At 42.6% G+C, this 20,515-nt stretch overlaps 1 protein-coding gene across 1 annotated transcript in view; it reads left to right on the forward strand.

Moving 5' to 3' along the window:
• Window positions 1-20,515, forward strand: part of BMP7 (bone morphogenetic protein 7) — a 43,876-nt gene that overhangs the window by 16,314 nt on the left and 7,047 nt on the right. Inside the window, exons 2-3 of the mRNA XM_071759520.1 lie at window positions 8,320-8,512; window positions 17,999-18,147. Coding sequence (XP_071615621.1) covers window positions 8,320-8,512; window positions 17,999-18,147 — 342 coding nt within the window. The remainder of the gene's footprint in view (window positions 1-8,319; window positions 8,513-17,998; window positions 18,148-20,515) is intronic.

The raw sequence follows: 20,515 nt of genomic DNA on the forward strand, positions 1-20,515 counted from the left end.
AGATATTTCATGGATGAAATGAAGGAGAAATAGTTTTACCATCCAGCATTGCCTTTTAAAGTGCCTGCAAAGAATGCCTGGCAAGAGAAGGTCTCTTAAGTGCAGAAGGCAGCACGCGCTCTTCTCTCGGTTCTTCCTCTCTCAATGATTGTTTCCCCATTGCCATCTACCATCTACCATCCACCATCCTAAGGAATTTTAACTTAAAGCCTCCTGGGCGACACATGGGGTGAGAGGATGTGGTGACACACAGCATCCTCTCATCGCCCCCGCGCTCCTTGGCGGCTCCCAGGGATGCAGGTGGCCCCACAGCCCTCTCTGAAGCTCTGCCTGACACTAACCCTACCATGAGAAGGACACCAGAAAGGACCCAGGCATTTTGTTAGAGAAACAACAATTTCTGCCCTGAGCAGTCCTTGCTAACTGAAGTTCAACTTAGTCAGGAAAAACTTGCTGCTGCTTCAGAGATAATTAAACCCATCTTCCCTCAGCCCGCTGTTTGTACACGCACAATGATACCATTGTTCAGAGTCATGCAACACATATGCTGACATTAAAGTGTTTAATCTTGTAGTACAGTATTCCATTATTTTTTGGACATCTGTACATGATAGAAAGGGTACGTATTAAGGGATTTGTTGACAAAGAAATGGCTAATGCTGATACATGTGTGGACTGAAAGGATCTTTCCAAGTTCTGTTCAGCAGTAGGGAGAGTGCTCCTTCCCAGGCCCAAAGCCTGGCACAGATGTGATATGCACTGTTGCTATTACCACTTTTCAATTTATAACAAGGAGTCAGTGTTTAGAAGAATTTTGGAAGCTCCCTGCTGGGTTTGTGGCTAGGTGGTCTTGCTGGCAACACCACCTTCATGCTGAAAGCTGAAAAAATGAAGTGATGGCTAAAGGAAGAATATTAACTCCAGAGGGCTTTTTTTTTTGCCCCTCTCTCAGAGCAAAAATGCTTACCCCAGACTGTTTTGCACAGTGAGCACTGAAGAATTTTGAACCCCCCTGTTTCTAACCTCTGGAGTTGGGGATTAGGATTTATGGAGCCTGGTTTTCATCTCATCTGAAATACATGCATTAGTTCTGCTTTCCACCAGTGGAGGAGGCAGGGCAAAGCCCTGCCACACACTGATGTTACCTTCACCCAGCTGCAAAACTCATACATGAACCCCAAGAGTCTGGGTGCAGGTTCCCTTCTGCTGGGTGCTGCCTTGGCTCAGCCCTTCCTGTGCAGGGCAGAGGAGGCTGAAACCCTCAGGACAGGGCTTCAGGAGATGAACCCAGACCCTTTGGTGCAATGGCTGAAGGACAGACATGTTTTTAGAAGTGGTAGGATGACTACAGTCCCTGGTGATGAGATGCATAAATGAGTTATAGAGAAACCACAGACTATTTTCCTAGTAAGCTTATCTTGCAGACCAAAATCAAGGATGCATTGTTTTTCCTTCAGTTTTTTTTGGAAAAACCTGCAGTAGCTTTTAGGTGAGTTAGAGAGCTGCAACTACCCAATGGAAAAATATCCTCTAAATGCTGTTGTATCACTCTTTAAAATAAAAAAATCCCATCAAATGACCCAGAACATTTGCTCTACTCCATTTATAGGACTCCCAATTTAGATTCTTTAACTACTTTTTCAAATACTTCTTTAACTGCTGATTTAGCTGCCTAATGACAGCATGTAAATCTTGTGGCTGAGAGGATGAAGCAAATGAAAACCAATCACAGAACTTCACATTCCCAAATTCTTGCCATTATAAATTTACTGCCACTGCCCCTGTAACTCTTGCTGTCAAGCACAATGAGGAGGGAAACATGTGCATTAGCAGACTGTGGCCTGGCATGACATTATTGCAATCTTTAGTATACTCCCCCTTTTTCCTCAGAAAAATATAAGGACTGACCTTGCACTTCTTGCTCCATCAGGAATCCCACTGAGCCCTGTGGGCCCTTTCAGCTGGAGAAACCCCCGGATCCTTCCCCTAATTGGTTTCCTCCTTCTTGAACCTCACTAACACAGAGAGGAAAGGCCTATATTTCATAAGTGACATGGTTTTATCCACCAATTTAGAGACAAAGAGGAGCAATTTATAGAGGGAACATTTAATGCCTGTTAATTAGAATCCCATCAAGAGGTCTCAGATTTGACATCCTGAAAATTTACAGCACAGTTTCACAACTGCTGTGAGCCCAGAGTCCAAGGGGTGGCCTTTCCCTCCCTCTCTTGCCATGCTGGGAGGTCCCCAGTCCTCCTCCTACCATCCCTGTGCTTGTGGCACTGCTGTGAGCTGGGTGAGGATGGGATCTGCCTGGAAACTCAACTGAGAAAGGGAAAATTGTCTTCTAGTTGAATCCATTTCCCAAGAGAGAAACAGGGGAAAGCAGTAAACAGGCATGGACCCTCCCTTTGCAAGCAGTAATGTTCACAGGCTAAAAATGCTCATGGACCCCACATGGTGGTCCCAGGGCAGCCATTTTCTATAAATTTTGTGCTCTACACTGAAAAAATGCTAGGGAATTTCTGAAGTTTTGGCTTGTATCTCTAGGAGCAGAGATGGAAGAAATTAAGGGTAATTTTTCTAGAGAGATTCAAGGAAGGTTTTGTGCTGCTGGATGCAAATGGTGTAACTCAAAGTGTAGTTTGCCCTTCCATGAAACCACTAAGGCTAAAGTCTCACTGGAGAAGCCAGCCAGCCCTCAGCCAGCTCTGAAGAAACAGCACTCATTTTCTGCAGCTCTGCAACCATCAGGGGCAAAGCAGATAAAGACTTTTCCTACCCACTAAACTCAGTCCCTAGGGCCAAGCAGGCATAGGTAGGCTCTGAAAACCTGATAGATCTTGATGCCAGAGTGCAGCAGATAGTTTTTTGGCATCCAAACCTCTGAGGGGTTTTGCAGGCAACTGTTGATGGCTCTGCAGTCTCCTGCCTGATCGAGAGGCTGAGGCAAAGGGGTGTTGTCTTTTGGAATCTATTTTCCTTTGACTTATCTTTCAGTCTCAGGAATTCAGGACCTTTAATCTACTTGAGATTAAAGTCCTTTACAAATCCCTTCTGGCCTTTTTTGGGAGTAAGGAAGTTACAGACACCCTACTTGCACATTCCTGTTGGGGCTTTTTTTTCATTGTAAATTGGAAACAAGCAACATTCTAATTGTTGTGAGCACTACAATGAACGAGACAAGTACTCTTACAGTGCCCTATAAAAACAATTTACATATTGTCAGGTGAAAGTGTTAACAGGAAAATTTAAGTCTTTATTTGTCTAAATATTCAAAATATATTCCAAGTGCATCACCCCAAGCATGCTAGGGAAAAGGAGGTATAGAATTACCAAAGCTTACTCAGTTTGGCAGCCCTGAGCACAGAATCCATTTACTTTGCTTATGAGAAAGAGATATTTTTACACGATCAGAAAACAAGAGTATAAAAATACTTAGGTATGTAGATTTGCAACAGCAAGGCCTCCCATGAAATCCATTGAAATTAGTGGAACTATTTCTGTTGACTTCCCTGGGGTCTGGATTAGCTCTTTAGCACTTCTGTAGTAATTAGTTGTTAACTCAGACATTCTTGGAAAAATATTGCCGTGATTCAGTGATTCTCTTCTTGACACATGGAGTCAGTGATTCACATTCTGCTGGTGTTCTCAGCACTAAGGCTGAAACAGAATGGTGTCTTTGGTGTGTACAGAGAGAAAGAATAATTCCTGCAAACTACAGCTCAACATGATCTTTGCTGTCGTGTGCCATGCCTTGACTTCCATCAGTCCCTGTAACTAAACCAGGGGTCCAACAGTGTGTACAGAATTAGCTCAGGTCAACTTTTCACTTACCAGTAGTAATTTACAAAGTAGCTGAAAATAGCTGGTACTTTTATTTGTGGTCTTAACGTATTTTGTTGTGAAAACAACCAAATGTGGGATCTACTTTAGCTGCCCAGCTTTACACTGATGCTTTTGAAGTTTGGGTACCCTGGGGTGTTAAACCAGAACTGCAAGGCCTTACTTCCAACATTAGTTCTTTGGTACTGCTTTCACAGTATTGCTACAAGTTCCATCTGTAACTACACTTTTTCATCCCTGCATCTTAATGTTTTCAAGTTTTGTATCTGAAGAGTACACTTTAGGACACGTTGAAACAAGTACCAAGTATTTGTTGACATTTTATCTCCATCTTTCCCATATTTTTGGATCTGATACCTGGCTCCTTCACACCTGAGCACATGTATCCATCTTGTTTTCTTTCAACCATCCCTGCTGTTGCACAACTGTGCTGTCCTGTCTCCTCTTGCATCACCACAATTCCAAAACAGTGTTGGTTTGGAGAGACAAAAGACTTCAGAGAGATCAGAGTCCTATCTGCATCAGATAGAGGAGTGCAGTCTGTGCAGCATTCAGATTGTGGCCAGATAGTCAGAGCCAGACTTTCAAAGATGCTGAGCTCACTTGCATATTTGCAACAGAGGTGTGGCAAATTTACTGATAACCATTAACCTAAGAAATGTCCTTGTTTTGTTTGGATCACTTTAATTGTCTTGCACACTTCTTGGTGTTTTGCTTATTTTCTCATGAATCTGTTGCCTGCCTCCATGCTACAGCTTTCAAGTCTCATTTTCTGGATCCTTCCTTTCCCCAGGAGCTATGACAAAGGCAGTTTCAGGTTATCCCCACCTACATAGCTACAATTAATTGCCACACTCATTAGGAGTTATTTTATTCCAGCAGATTTTGAGCCATGTTTTAAATTAGGGCATAATTTGTCTACAGTGGCTGTGCCTCCAAACTGTGATATCATGTCTGGAGATGAGGAGAGGCACACATTTACACATGCATCACCTGTGGGTGACTTTGGGTTGGTTTTTTTAGGAGAGGAAATCACCTGTTCTCCCACAGCTAAGGCACACCATCTGTTTCATAGCAGAATTATTTTTCAAGAGTGTTCTTCCCTTTGATATTTTACAACCTTTGATTGCACATCCAGAGCTTCAGCTTCCTCTCCAAGCAGCTGCCTTGCCAAGGCATTTGAATTGTGACAGTTTCTGAGCTGGAATTTCTGAATCTCCAAAGTTTGAAATTAGGAACTGGACTGAAATCATTCACCAAAAACCTTTGGGTGGTAGTGAGCTGTAAGAACTATGAACCCAAACATCAGTTCAGGTTCTTTGGGCAGAAGGGCTATTAAGTATATCCAGCAAATATTCATACTGGTGACATTTAAGGGAGCATTTAACACATAATGCAGCTGAGATGAATTCATTCAGGAACGACCAAAAGGTGCTCACTGTGGTATGTTGTGTCAGTAGGGATCAGATTTTAGAGATCTAATGGAGAAACTACAGTCATATTCAAAGCTCTGAAGCAATTAGCACCAACTCTTTTGGTGCACATTTAAAATACCACTCTTCCCCCCACCCTTTTTTGTAAAACACCCTCCTCATTCAAAGTCCTCAGGTAATCAATTGCAAACAACCCAGTTGCAGTTTTGTCAAAGTTCTGCCTCACACCCATCAAACCCAGGAAACTCAGACTGCTTACCTAGTGCTGCTGTGCTTAAGGTATTACTGAGGTCTACAAAAAGTGCATGATCATATATACTGTACCATATGTTCCCAAATACCAATGCATAGCAGCATGAATTAAGGATAGGATTTCAGCCTTCATAATGAAGAGCCTTGCTTTTATGAGTTCAAGTCAGACCCTCAATGTTATTTTACCATAGATTTTGGTGTTTAATTATGTAATAAGATTTACTACAGTCATCTAACAGATGTTGATTCAGGGTCAGTGTTTCTCATAAATTAGTTCTGAAAGGATTTGTTACTTCTGGGTCAGCAGATAGGACCAGAGTGCAAAGAAAAAGGGGAAAAACAATAAACACTGACTCAAAGGGTTTCTTCGGATTCTTTCTTCAGTTACATATCCACATATTTTCATGATCTTAATGACTATAGCCACAGGAATGTTTGCTTTAACACTAAAGATGGCTCAGCCCAAAACCCTATATCCAAACATCTGCAAAGCATGGGAAAGTTTAAACTTTGGGGCTCTTTATTTTATGACCCTGGCCGTTAATTTTTCATACTAATATGACACATTTTTTCTAGGGCTCTGCAGTGGGAATGACTGTGAACTCTAGCAGCACCCAAAAAAGTTTCATCTTTGTATGTTTATTGTCAGACTTTGTGTATATGAAGTGCAGCTAAAGACTGGTGTTGGCCGATGTAGTTGTCATCACATATGTACACTGGAAAGGTGCACTGACTTCCCTTTGAAAATTCAGTCTTATATCTTTGGAAGCAAATCATATTGGTACATCCTACTGCTAGACCTCTCTGTAACACACCCTGCTGGGGATGTTATCCATAATATAACTAAAACCACACAGCATTATATTCATTCTTCTATAGTTGTGGTTAAGGGAGCTATTCCATATTAAAATATTTTTTCCTCCCCTCTATAATTTAGGTGTAGACAAATTCCTTTGAGACTGAAATCATACTCTTTATATCTTATTCTGCTGAGAATACTTAAGAGGAAAGGGATTACGGCACATTTAATAATATAACTAGCACTTACGGGGCAGTTTTAGCCTGCCAAATGTTTTATAAACACTGGTGAACGTTCACAGTATGCCCCAACTTGAGTATAGAAGTTGAGTGATCCTTCTGAGGTTGTAGGAAATGTTATGGCCAGAGGTGCAACTGCATCTTTGTTCATTCGGTCCACACTAGGACTGCCCAAACTATTAAACTGTTTGCTGAACATGACTGCCTTGGTCTTGGAAGGTTTAGGGGTCACATACCTTAAAGACTCCTCTGAGCTGAATCCCAGCTCTCAGTAAGAACTCTGAAGTGTTTCCCTGAACAGTCATCACACAGTGGCAAACTGTGAGCCCTGGACTCCTTGCAGAAGTAATGTGTGAGAGGAAGAAGAGCTGGGGCCAACTGCTGAAGCTCAGCCAGCAAAGAAGCCCTGAACCTGCTCTATGTAAGTGCTTGGACACAGCCTGGTTCCTGGAGCTCCCCACGCTCCATCCCTGCCACGGGGGAGGCCCTGGCTGGTGCTGATAACACAAATGTGCTGTGCAGCACTGGAAATTGAAATAGTGCTTTCCAGACTCAGGCTTGAAACTCCTCTTTTTCAGGAGTAATTCCATTTAAGTCAATGGATTTACACAATGGATTTACTGCTGCCAGAAGAGAATCAGGCCTGTAGAAAGACATGCATTCTTTGCCAAGAAAATCTCAGAGCTAACTACTTGAATTGTGCAGTCAAGCTGCAGGGAGGTCAAGTGGACAGACGACGGGAATGGGATGTACAGGAAGTCCTTGGTTCAAACTTCAGCTCTTAAAATGACATGTGGTGTGACCTTGGGCAAGTCACTTCATCCTTTATAACTCTGTTTCCCCATTTCCCTTTGTCTGACTTGTCTATTTAATTTGGAATTTGTTCCAAGAAGGGCACTTGACTTCATGTGCTGGGCTGAGGCACTGACACCTCTCCTCCCCCTTGCTGGAGCACAGCCTTGAAATCTTTGTTTCCTCACAGCCCTGACCCTCAGCTTCAATATCCACCAGCAGTGTTACATGAGAACATCAGCTCCCATCAGGAGACAGGCAGACCTGTCACTTGTGGGATAATGAACCATGCTGACACTGTCTTGGGAGGACTCTGGCACTTATTATTGTTACACAGTCAGTGTTGGGAGGTGGAAGAAGGTCCTCACTTCTGATTTACAGTCCTGATCACTGAAGATGCTTTAAAATGAAAGCTTTGACCCTTCAGAGTGGTGCTGTGAGTTTGTGATGGATTCAGCTGGCGCCAAGTGTAGGTCACGAGCATGAAATGCTTTGAGAACTGGAATTTGTGTGTATATATATATACATATCTCTGTGTGTGTGTGTGTTTGTGTCCTTGTGCCATTTTCAGAGGCAGAGTCAGGCCAAGAACCAGCACTCCTGAAAAGCCCCATCTGTTTCTTTCAGCTCCTTCCCACAGCAGCTCAGTCCTTATCAGTGGCAAATATCCAGAGTCACTTGTCAAGCACGAAGCTGCCAAAAATCATTAAAACACAATGGTCACCCACACCCTGTACCAGCCAGCTGTAAAACTGTTTCAAAGAGAGTCTGATAAACATGTATATGCTCATAATAGCCCAGATAGAGCCCTCTGTTTCTTACGTGCATTAATGAACCAGCACAAGATGCTGCAATCAGATATTCCTGCCCTTTTCTGTTGTGGCAACTCGTGAGCTTGTTTGATGGTGAGGGGAGAGGGAACAAAGCAGGTGGCTAATGGGCTGTTTTTCTGTTTCAGTGGAGCATGACAGAGAGTTTCACCATCAGCGCTGCCACTACCGAGAGTTCAGGTTTGATCTCTCCAGAATCCCAGAGGGGGAAGCGGTGACGGCCGCTGAGTTCCGGATATACAAGGATTACATCCGTGAACGCTTCGATAATGAAACATTCCAGATTAGTGTCTACCAGGTACTCCAGGAGCACCCAGGAAGGTGAGTGGCCCACAGGCAAATCCCAAGGAAAACGCAAGCACAGTGTGTTCCTTCAAAAGGTTGTGTGCTACAAGCCTCTGCCTGCACCACAGAGCATCCTCAGAGCTTCCCTCTTGTCCCAGGGAGAAGCTGGGAAGCTGGGAGCTGTGTACTGGTGCAGGAAAAGATCTAAATTCCAAGTATTTCAACATTTTTGGAAGACCTACCCTTTTCCTCCTGCTGCTTGTAGATCCTCAGGTGGCAAACCCCCATCCAAATGCTTCCTTTCTATTTTAGTTTAATTACTAGCATTACTGGAGGCGTTCAAGGCCCCTAATTAACAAAGACAAATGACACCATGCTTTTTTATATTGATTGATTGTTTTGTGTGTGCAAAATTACAAGATGAGCTATTAAATCCATTCCAAGCAATTATCAATGCATGCCAGGCTCCCTGACAAATCCTCCAGGGAATTTGAATAAGAACATATGTTTGATTTTCTCATCTGTTTTTGGTTCCAATTAATCAGCAATCCCAAACCATTTATCAAAGGCACTTAGTTTCATTTGCACATACTTTTACATACCAATGCTTCCAAAAGTAAGATTGGATTTAATTACATGAAAAGTATATAGGGTCTCATGCTAGTCAGAAGTTATTCTCTAGGACTACTAATATGAGGTAATAATACTACAGCTCTAATTTAGGTTTATGAAAAGAGAAACACCAGGGATTTAAAAGGGGGGCTTTATATTCTTATAAGAGCTAATAAAAATGCAGCAAAAATATCTTGCATTTTTGATCCACTAAAATATGTTGGGAATCCTTATCAATGTTTTTAAATGGTGAGAATTTCTACTGACTTTTCTGTATGGTAAAAGTATCTGACTACTGCTGTGTTTTCTCCCATTTCTGAAATTCCAGTTCTATGGGTCCAAACTCGTAGGTCTCTTGGCATCTGTAATGACACAACTATTTGCATGGACTAGGGACTATGCTAACATTAATCTATTTTTATCCATTATAAACTATACATTTTAGCCAGTCTTTCTTAAAGGAGTTGGCAACAAGCCACAGATATGCATAGGACCCCATAGATGTCCTGCTTAGTACAAACATTCAAGTTTATTCTACCTTAGGCCCTTCCAGAGTTAGAAGCCACCCTTTGCTGTATTTCTTGAGTAGCTTATATAGGTACAGGCCTGCAGGGATGACTTTTCACTCTTGGAAAGGGCAGAAACAAGATATGTGTTGGCAAATGAAGAGCCAACACATGCCAGGGCATCACCAGCATGCCAGGGCATTAGTGAATTGCCAGAAACCTCTTCTTGAAGTAAATGTCCTTCCTTATCAGATGTCAGGGAAATTCTCTTCCAGATCCTAATTGGCAAGGTAGGTGCTCACTAGGAAACTTACAGAGTTAGGATGACACTCATTACCTTAATTTTAAGATGATACATCCACAGGTTTGTTAAAGCCATGGTTAGACAGGGTTTCAAGGTACAACTTAACAACTGCTCAGAGCATCAAGTGATATTGCAAACTGTCTCCTTCACAAATTCTTGTTCTTAAAGGAAAAAATGTATGCAAAAGGCAGGCATATACATGAACCACAGACTGGAAGAGGTGAGGAATCTTGCTAATTATACAGATGTTCCAGCTACAAGATCAAATGCAATTTTACTGCATCATATTCACCACAGGAACACTCTTTTTAATAAAAGTTCATGTGTGTTCACCATTTGCATACATTTTGGCACAGACAATAGTGAGTTTTGAACAGTTTGTCCTGAAAAAATATTCCTGTTGGTTTGGATTGACCAAAGGTAAAAATATTGTCCCTAACGTTTGTAAAAATATTTGCTCTTTTTCTGCATTTTTCCACTGACATTTTCCAAGCAACTCTGTCACAGACCAGTCATCCAAGTCAGTGTGTCATTGGGCAAGTGGAGAAAGAAAACAAACTCTCTCCACTGTTGATCAAAAAACACCCATTCACTTTGATGCTTCCTTGGCTGTTTGTCTCATCCTGAGCAGGCTGGAAAGTCAGCCCCATCTGACGTTGTTAGCAACAAGAGCAAAACAAAGCCAAACCCTCCCCCCAACACAGGCAAGAAAACCTTTGCTTGCCTTTGCCTTTGGAGCTTCCACTCCCTACAGTACAGGTACAATGGCCAACAAAAACCCAAATGGTTTTCCCTCTCCCTGTGCTCTTATGATGAGCCAAGAGCAGCACTGGGACCTCCAAGGACATTGTTGGAATTGTCTTGCAGAGCCTGAAACACCAGGGATTCTCCTGTGCCCCCAGCAAGGTGCACCAAAGCACAGCAGGTCAGTGGCTGCATTGCCTCTCCAGCATGGCACAGGGATCAGCACAGCTTCTTGGGCCCCCAAACCAGCACAGGATGCAGCTGGAAAGCCCAAGCTGAGACTCACACTTTTTTCTTTGAGGGTAAAGAGACAGCTGTAAATGCTGAAGGCTTGATTTTTTGCTTAAACCTCAGACAGACAAGCCCTCAGTTTGAAGGGTGAGATGGCCTGCCCTGAGTTCAAATAAACCATAACTACCAGCAGTTCAACAATTAATCACTTGCTTTACGAGTTCAGACAGGTTGGCAGGTATCTAACCAGCAACATCTCTTGTCTACAATTTATCGCTGGTGAAAAGCACAGGCACAGGTCTTTCCAGACAAACAGCTGTAACCACAGCAGACTATTTCTGAAATCCTGCCCCTCAATAATACTGACATTTGAACACAGGGTGGAGGCTCTCCTCCATCCTCCTGCTCAGTTGTGGGCAGATAGATACCTAAAAACTGTGGCATTAAGAATGAGAGCCCAGCCCTGTCCTCTGTAGCAGCTGGGATGCTGCTCTGGATTTTAAATAATAGAAATTATATCTCTGTCAAACTGAATTTATTATTACAGGTGTTTACAGGAAAACCAGACTAAATTCTTTCTGTCCTTTCCAAATCTGTGAATGCATTGCAAGGCAAGCTTTTCAAACAGGCAACATCCCCTTTATAGGAAGGCACGTACAGCATTCTTTAGGCACAAAGCATCAGTTATTCACTTTAGGCAAACAAGTACATTCATGAACAAAAATGTTCCTAATCATAAACACTGTGAAAACAGTTCCTGTTTTGACTAATATAACATCTCTCAAAGCTTTCGTGTGCATAAAGTGAAGTCCAGTGACTCATGTCCAACTTCTGTTTGGTCTCGATCACCCCAAAGCCTGAGAAAGAGTTTTATAAAGCCAGTGACTGGCTTGAGAGGGGTGCTGAGCAGCAGGATGTGAAGTCCTTGTTTGTGGTCACAAACCCTGTTAGTGAGAACTAAAAGTTACCATGAGGGAGCTGAGTACTGCTCAAACCTCCATCTCCTTCTGCCTGAGCACTACAGGAAAGCAAAGCCAACTCCAGTCTAGGGATCACACATCACAAGGCACAAGGCTATCTACAGGGTTTTGAAGGTCATTTATCTCAGGCACCTAAGCAGGACACATGCCAAAGTAAAGCTTATGGATATGAGCCTGAGAAAAATTAACTTTGATACTTTCACAACAGAATAATGAAATAGAGTGTGAACTACTTTGCAAAAGAAATATCCATTACTGTCAGACTTTGCTGCTGTTGTAAGTGATGACCAGAGCAAGAATTTTAAAGGGACTCAAGTGCTGAAGAGTAGTGGAATTTCTAACAGCAAAGCAGGTGGGATACCTAACTTCTACTGCAATTACTATCAACTTGTGTATTTTAAGGAATACCCATGCAGTTCTGGGGCAGATTATCAGTCAGGGCATCATTCTCAATTTATTAACTTGAAGTTGCAGAAGAAATGCAGGCTGTGTAACTCCCCTCAACAACAGAGGTCAATCCTGCCCATCTGTCTGCACCTTCAGAAGCAAAAATACCTCATCCCAGAGTTATATCTCCGATTTCATTGGGCCCAGCACTTGCACTGGAGAGTAAATCCCAACCCCTTTGAAGTTGATGGGAGTTTTGTTACTGGAGAGAATAAAGCCAGGTACTCGACCAGCCTTTGGTAATTGAAATGTCCTTGCTCCATGTTCACTTTGTGGCCGTTATGGATTTCACAGGCTTCAAAGGCAGTGACTGATTTGAATGCTCATGTTACCAGCCCCACAGAAAAATAAGATCTTGCAGGATGCATTCCTGGGTTTGACTTGCAGCTGGAATGCTTTAGTTTGTGCCTCAGACTATACCACTTCTGCACCAGGATCAAACCTGAGCCCCTCTGCAGACCCCTTTCTCCAGTTCACTGGAGTCTGTTTCCATGTTGTGGGTTGAAACATGAAATCCTAGCTTAAGAAACACTTAGGCCCACCCACCCTGCGGTGCAGATGTGCCTTCTTTTTGGAGCTTTTTAAAGTACCAGTGTGATTGTTCTAGGGATGGTGCAGCAAAGGATTCAGTTTCTTACAGTATTGTGCCCAAGCACCCTGACAGCATCTGCAAGTACTTTAACAGCATCTAGAAAGGTACTGACAATAGGTTTCATTTTTTGTTACTTATTTGCAAGTCAGTGGATAACTGTACTCTTACCTTCTTGAGAACAGCAGCAAAGGAACTTTAGCATGGAAACCCTGTAGCTCTCCAAGAAGAGAGCTGCATCTCTTTCAGAACCTTCCTGAAAGCCACTGCTGCTTGCAAAACCTCTGAGAAATCCTGAACTCACTTAGCAAGGCACAAAGCTTCACAGGCACTTGGGTAGCTGCAGGAGGCATTTTGCATACCCTGGTGGGTTCTTGCTCAGCTCAGTGATGCACTAATGAATAGTGATTCCATGCTGAACAGAAACAGCTGTATAAAGTGTCAGAGATGTATGTAACCTCATTTCTCTCAGCACTGCTTTTACAAGATGTTTCAGAATTAGGAAAGATGTTGCCTGTAACAAACTCCCACTGCCACTTTTAATCAGTCTCAGAAATCTCAATGTCATCCTTCTCAAACACCTCATAGGAAGGGGAATACAAATACTAGAGGCATAAAAGACAGAATTAAGAATATGCTGAAATGCTGTTTTCCCTAGGATTCAACAAAATTTACACAGATGTTTCACTACAGAACAGCCAGTCCTTGGAAACCCCCTCCAGCACCCTGCATTCCTTGCCATGGCCATCCCTTCACCTGGAGAAGCCCCCAGGCTGTGTTTGGGAAGGGAGAGGGAGAGGGAAGGATAAGCAGGGGATCCCAGCACAGAGAAGGGAAGGTGTGGGAGGAGGGCTGCATCAGGTCCGTGTACAGAGGGTGTTGCAAACATGCCAGGAAGAGGCCCAAGGAGATACTGGGGCCCTCTCAAAATAGGAAAGTCTGAAAAATATTTTCCTAAGCTTGTCTTTGGACAGCTGCAGCTGACTTTAAGCAATGACACCAAACAAACTGGAAGCTGGATACTGCAGGTTTTTTTAATCCAAACAGATGTCTTCAAACCCCAGATCTCCTCTCACCCTCTCAGGTTGCCTTTTCTTCCTTCTCCTCCCTCCACCTGCTTAAACCTGGGTGACTGTCCCCCCATGCCAGCTCTGTCCTTGGCTGCCTGTTAGTAAACACCATGCCTGTGACCCAGACAGCCCTTCTAGGGTCAGAATACCAGTCCTGAGGAGAGTTATGCTGCTGGTTTAGTTGCTGTGGTTCACGTGCCAAGTCAACAGGACATTTAACATATCTGTGCCTCAGGTGTTTCCTTAGTAAACTTGGTGTTTTATGGAATTAAGAGTGAATAACAAGTATGGAAAGCAGCTGAAGGGCTGAAGCTGCCAGAATATTCTGTGTGTGTGTGAGCAGGGCTGCAGAGGGTGGGTGACACAAGTTGGTTAAGAAAGGGAATCAGTGGAAGTGAAAAAGACTGGAAGAAGTGAGGTTTGGGGGAGTGAGTGGAGAAATAAGAGGAGGCAAAAACCAGAAAAGGCAAGTTTCACCAAGAAAGGAAATGGTGAGGAAGAGATATGACCTGTAGATATTTTTTCTGGACTGTTTCTAACAGGGGTTTCTCTCCTTTCTGTCATCCAGCACCTGACACTGCCAAACCAAGTTAGTAGAGAAGTGCCAACCTCCTGTCCTCATTTTAAGCTCCATCGACAGCCTGATGCTGGAGAAAACTGAGCTGAAAACTCCAAGTTTTACCATTGCTAAAAGCTTTGACACTCTTGCTGATAGAAATACTTTGAACACTGAGCCATTTTGATGTGGTCTCAACAAAACATACTAGTGGTCTGGATACAGACTTCATAATTTATGTAACCTTAATCTAGACATTAACATTTCCATGTCCCAGCTTAATTTTCTGTAAAAGGAGGATCAAGTGCCTCTTCTCATCTCTTGATTTTTTAGGAAGTTCAGTACAGTTTCTCATATGCTCCAAAGTTCTGAAATGAAGGTATTGAATGCAGGGCCAAGGAACCAAAAGGCATTTTTGCCTCCTAGTTGCAGAGCCATAATTCACATTCACGGGAATTCCCTGCCATTGGTAGGTAAAGTACCAGGGGGTGAGTTGTGCACTAGAAAACTTTTCCTTTTGTGCTTAAATCTTTATTTCAAACTAACACCCAAAGCAGATGCATTACACTTCACTAGCACTATTTAATGTAACAACTCGTTAGATAGGAGCACTCAGAGCAAATTTTGTTTAAATCTAACAATAAAAACACATGAATTACATCTTGTAATTGTCTCTTGCTGTCTCTTAGCTAGTGATTTAGCCCTGTTTGCCATAAGTCTTTGCAGAGCAGGCCATTTCACTTAAAAGGATGTTGATCTTTTTTAAAAGAATAAAAAATTTCTTTTCATCAAAACAGGCATCACAGTCTCAGGAGCCCCTGCTTGCAACATCAGTCAGGTTGCTCATCCCATCCGTGGCCACTGCTGGTGGGCCAGAGTGGAAAATACCAGTTCAGGAGTGTTTGAACTTCTCCAGAGAGCATCTGACACAGGGTCTTTATGGGTCCAAATGTTCCAGGCGTGTGTGGGAAGGACATTTCCCTTTAGTGGGTCCCTTTGATCTCCCTCACTTTAGGCTTCCCCTCCAGGCCTATTGTTTGCACATTTCTGTAACTACAGGAAAATAAACGCATTGTACAATTTCCCAGCCTGACTCACCCTGGTACTTGATGCTGTATGTTGTCTGGTTACCCTGATTGCATCATGTCAGCATGGGGAACCTAAAGGCCGGGTTTTCTGAGTAATACTGCAGTTGAGCTGTAGCTAAACCCCCCCCAAAGTTACCATTCTTGCTATTATCTTCAACCTGCAAAGTATAAGGGAGAAAAACCAAGCAAGCCAAGTCCCTATTAACCTTGTGTGAATCATGAGTTCCAGTCAGGAGCCATGCTTAAATGATGCAGTATGTGAGTATAAAAACCCTTTACTTCTGGAAACTTGGACTCAGCCATTGGGACGGGCCAATCCCTACTACTCCCTCGTCCCCAGCTCCTTTGGGATGGGTTTTGTTCAGTGTGTTGTAAACAGGGAAGGGCGGGAGGTGTCTGTGCAGCTGCATCATGCACAGCGGGAACGGGGCCATTGCTTCTGGGTGGGGATGCAACCCCAGGAAATTTGTCCCCCAGATTGAGTTCAAGCATCATACATTCCTGTAACCAATATGTGTGTGTATCTTCAGCTGTCCTAGGTGCAAAAGCTGACAGAGCTTCAGAGAACGTCACAGCCCCTTCCTAAGCCACCCACTTTGACTGCCCAAACCAAAATAGTCCCCATAGGATCCTCTTTGTGTTGGCAAGAAACTCCTGCAGCAAGTTCAGTTCTGATGAAGTTCAGCTTCTTCCACAAACCAAATCTTTGTTTAAAGGAAAGTAAAACTCTCTCCTGTGCCTCCTTCCATGGCTGAGCTGTGCAGGACAAAGGGAGGAAATGCAATTGCTACAACTCCATGCCTGCAAAACATCTCTTGCAAGCATCAACCCTTGCCTCCTCATTCTGAGCTGAGCTGGTACAGAAAGCCACTGATTTCCCTGGGGCTGCCACAGGCACCCTCACAGCCTTGGCTGGTGCTGCGTGTTCAGCCGTGTCCCATCAAAGGTTAACAGCATCGTGCATTGGTGAGGAAACAACAGAATCCTCTTACACACACTGGGTGATGTGCTCACGTGCTCTGAGGGAGCTCATTTCAGAAGTTTAATTTCTTCTAGGCCAGCCCAGAGCCAGAGGCGATGACATCCATTAGCTCACGGAGGAAAACCATCATCTCTTATACGCCCTGGCCCACAAAGGCTGAAAGGAAAGCTAGATAATAAAAACATTGCAATAAAACTCCATTTCTGTTTTGAGTCAGCTGTGTGGGACAAAAGCCTCGAATTTCTTGGTATCTCACAGGAAAAAGAATCACTACAAGCTCCGAGACAAAAGCCTCTATGTCTCCAGCACATCTTAGATTCATTTTTAATCTGTCGATATTTTCTGCAACCATGAGGCACTGTGTAAATTAAGTTAAATATATATATATAGATATATGCACTGGAAAATCAATGGTGACAAAATTAATAAGGTCTTCTTTAAGCTTTGAGGACATGATTAAAGGGTTTTCCAAGGATATTTCTTCATTCAGAAGGATATAATTACACTTAAACAAGTTATCATGTTTGTGCACTGTAAGTACAGAAGCACCTCTTACAGGACTTGTCTAGACACTTCCACAGTTTCTTTGTTCTCCTTGTAAAGTTATTTTTTTTAAGGAACTGTACAACTATCTAATTTTTTTCCCCACTATTTCCATCCAAGTCTTATCTCATAATTTCTGGTAAGAGAAGATTCCTTCCTTTAGAGAAACTGTTTTCTCAAATTTTCATTTTCATAAATTTCTCAGGAAATGTTTTGTAAATCTAGAAATATTTCACCCTTTTCAAATGTCCAAAACCCTCTCTATTTCAGATCTTTCTCATTTTCTGTTATTAGTTCTTGAACTAGAATAATTCAACAATGGCCTTTAAAAAAATTAGGCAACAAATGGATAAGAAAATTGCCATCCAAAGTGATGCAGACCTGTGCCTGTGCAGAGGGTTATTGCCTCAACCACCTGTAACGTCAGACAAATAAATTGAAAAAACAATTACATATGTTAATGTACACACACCAGTGTTCCAGCTGGCTTGCACCAGTGCTACAATTATGCACAAAAGTCAGGAAATGATGTGTGGAAAGGATAATGAGCAGCATTGTCTGCCCAATTACCAAGTTTGCATATGCAAACAATAATTTTGCAAATCTGTGCCTGGCAAGCCTTTTTTCCTGCAGTTGCATCAGTGGCTCTGAGGTTAACTGTAACAGCAAAGTAACCCAAAACCACCTCAACTCTGCTTCAACCCATCCTCCCTTTTTTAAGGAGCAGGGCTTCATCTGAAGGTGATTAGATGGGAAAGCTGCCCAGCTCCAAGCAGGCGTGTTGCCTAAAGCATGGATGTGAACGCCTGTAGAGACTGCAGTGGAAAGCCTGGTAACTGGGAATTATGCTGTTGTTTTTTTTCTTTTTAGGGATTCAGATTTGTTCCTGCTCGACTCTCGAACAATCTGGGCTGCAGAAGAAGGGTGGCTGGTGTTTGACATTACTGCAACCAGTAATCACTGGGTGGTGAATCCCCAACACAACCTTGGCCTGCAGCTCTCTGTGGAAGGCATCGATGGTGAGTGTCAGACACCAAGAGCGATCAAGCAGTCTCTGATTGAGGTGTAGGATTCCCAGCCAGGGAAGCCTTAGGCACTCAATACTCCTTCTTTTGAACGGGAGTCTTAAGTGCATTTTTCCTGGATTTGCCTAAGAGGAAAGTAATAATAACAGTAAAATAGTAGACATATTTCAGGTTGAGGGCATACTCAGATGCTTTAAAGAGACTGTAACCTGTCTGTGTCTGCAGACATTTCAGTGTTAGCTGTGTGCATATCCCTGTCAAGGTTTATATTTCTTGTGCAGGTAGAGCAATCCAGTTGAGGCGAGTTAGAAACTTTGCTATGTGTGAAAAGACAACTGAGTGATGTAGAAGGCTGGTGCTAACTAGCAAAAAATTTATGTCAAACTCAGGAAACACCTAGGAGTCATTTCAGTTTCCTTTGTGGCAGTAAAAATTACTGGTAACATTGTGCCTGGTCTCTATTCTAAGGTCTGCACTATGCTTATGGTACAAACCCCTGAGGTTTGGGAATGGGTGGGAGGACCTGGCTTTGCAATATCTCCCAAAAGGATGTGTTTAGAATCAAGTGGAGAATTTTCTGAACCAGGTCTTAAGTAAAAAGTCACACTGCTTTGTCTTGAAGTTAAGATACCTGATGCTCACTTGGAGACTTGTGCAAGGAAGCCAAAGTATCCTGCATCTTCCCAGGGCCTGGGATCATCCGAGACTGTCAGGCTGCCCCACAGGAGAGCTTAAGAAAAACTCAGCTCAAAACTATTAGTAATACTCTGAATGTAGTTATCTGGGGACATTCTTTCACTCTCCAGATAGACATCTATGATATCACTTGCTACTGGTTGTTACGCAGTCCTCTAAACACTTCCAGTAAGGAGGCATTTTGCATAAAGACTCTGCAAAGCAATTTTGAAAGAGGTAACCTGCAGAAAAGCAGTTGCAGAAAAGGGTGATGTTACTCATGTGAGATCTGCACACACAGAGGTGCACAGGGTTTGTTTTAACCTGCCCTTTCTGAGCCATCACTGGCTGCAGAAACTCAAACACAGATACAAAGCAGGAACTTCACCATGGAAGTTACTCGTCCCCACCCCAATGACAGATGCCTTTTCTCACCTTTGCATAAAGGTTCAAATTCAGCCTGGTTTACAACTTTGTCTTAACTCTTAAAGATAAAACAGTAAGGCAAATTAGCAAGCCAAGACAAGCTTAATCTGTTTTCAAACAGTTGGTTTTAGTTTTCAGTTTGCCTCCTAAATAAAACACTTGGAAGCACAGAAGCTGTGTCCATGATGATGGGACATTTGTTCAGTTCTGATTCACACATAGGAAAACCATCAAGATAGAGCCCAAAGGCCACAAAAAGTGGCAGCTGGAAGTAGGTTTAATATCTCTAAGCACTATCGGCACTCACACTCTTACACCAAAATAAAGCTTTCTTATCACTGTCCTCCCCTAATCCTACCTACTTATTTTACAGCAAAAGACAATCCTGTTTTTCAGCACTAAGGAGGAAGGCAGATGATTTATGAATGTTACAGATTCCAGTGGAGACCTTTCAGGATCCTGCATCCAAGGAAATGCTCAGACTTTGCTCAGACTTACAGTAACTCTGCTCTGCTGTAGCAATCAGGGGTGGATCCTTACAAGTATACAGCCTGATCTATCACAGATAGAGCTTGCAAAGACAGAAGTTCCCAGGTTCAGTGATAAGTGAATTCTTATCTCTTATTCGACTCCAGGAAAATTAGTAATCTGGGTTCTTTTTATGTTCCTGAAGAATCTAGTCAAGTGTGTAAAGGGTTTAAATGATATAAAAAGTAACTTGCTGCTTCCTCAATATAGATTAACAAAATACTTAGAAGTGTTTAAAAAGTAAATACAGAGTTACAGGACCCAATTTTTGCCTTTCTTCTGTAACCAGGTCCCCTGGCAGCACACCTTTGCACTCGCAGCTCATCATACCTGTACATTTTTTTCTATTTTAAATTGCAAGGATGTGTCTTTCCTTGCTCCACAAGTTCACGTTAGACCAACTGTGTGAACTAACAAGAAAGCTGTTTTTTTGCCAACTTCATGAAAATCATATGCTGCAAACACAGCAGGAGTTTGATGTGACACTACATGCTCAGGCAACCCCCAAAGCTTAAAGTGAATTAGGAAAAAAAAATTAAAATTTTTTTCTTTGTACCTGTCATTACATCTAGAGATCTCCAACCACAAGGACAGAACAGTCTATGTAAAAACAAATCTGACATAATGAACACCATCCAAAAGAAATTATACAAAAGAAATTGATTCAATATATCTTTTTATTTCTTTATAATCTTGCCAAATAAGTCTATCAACATGTATTACTAGGGTGGAA

This window comes from Heliangelus exortis, chromosome 16 (assembly GCF_036169615.1).
Source record: "Heliangelus exortis chromosome 16, bHelExo1.hap1, whole genome shotgun sequence".
Classification (NCBI taxonomy): domain Eukaryota; kingdom Metazoa; phylum Chordata; class Aves; order Apodiformes; family Trochilidae; genus Heliangelus; species Heliangelus exortis.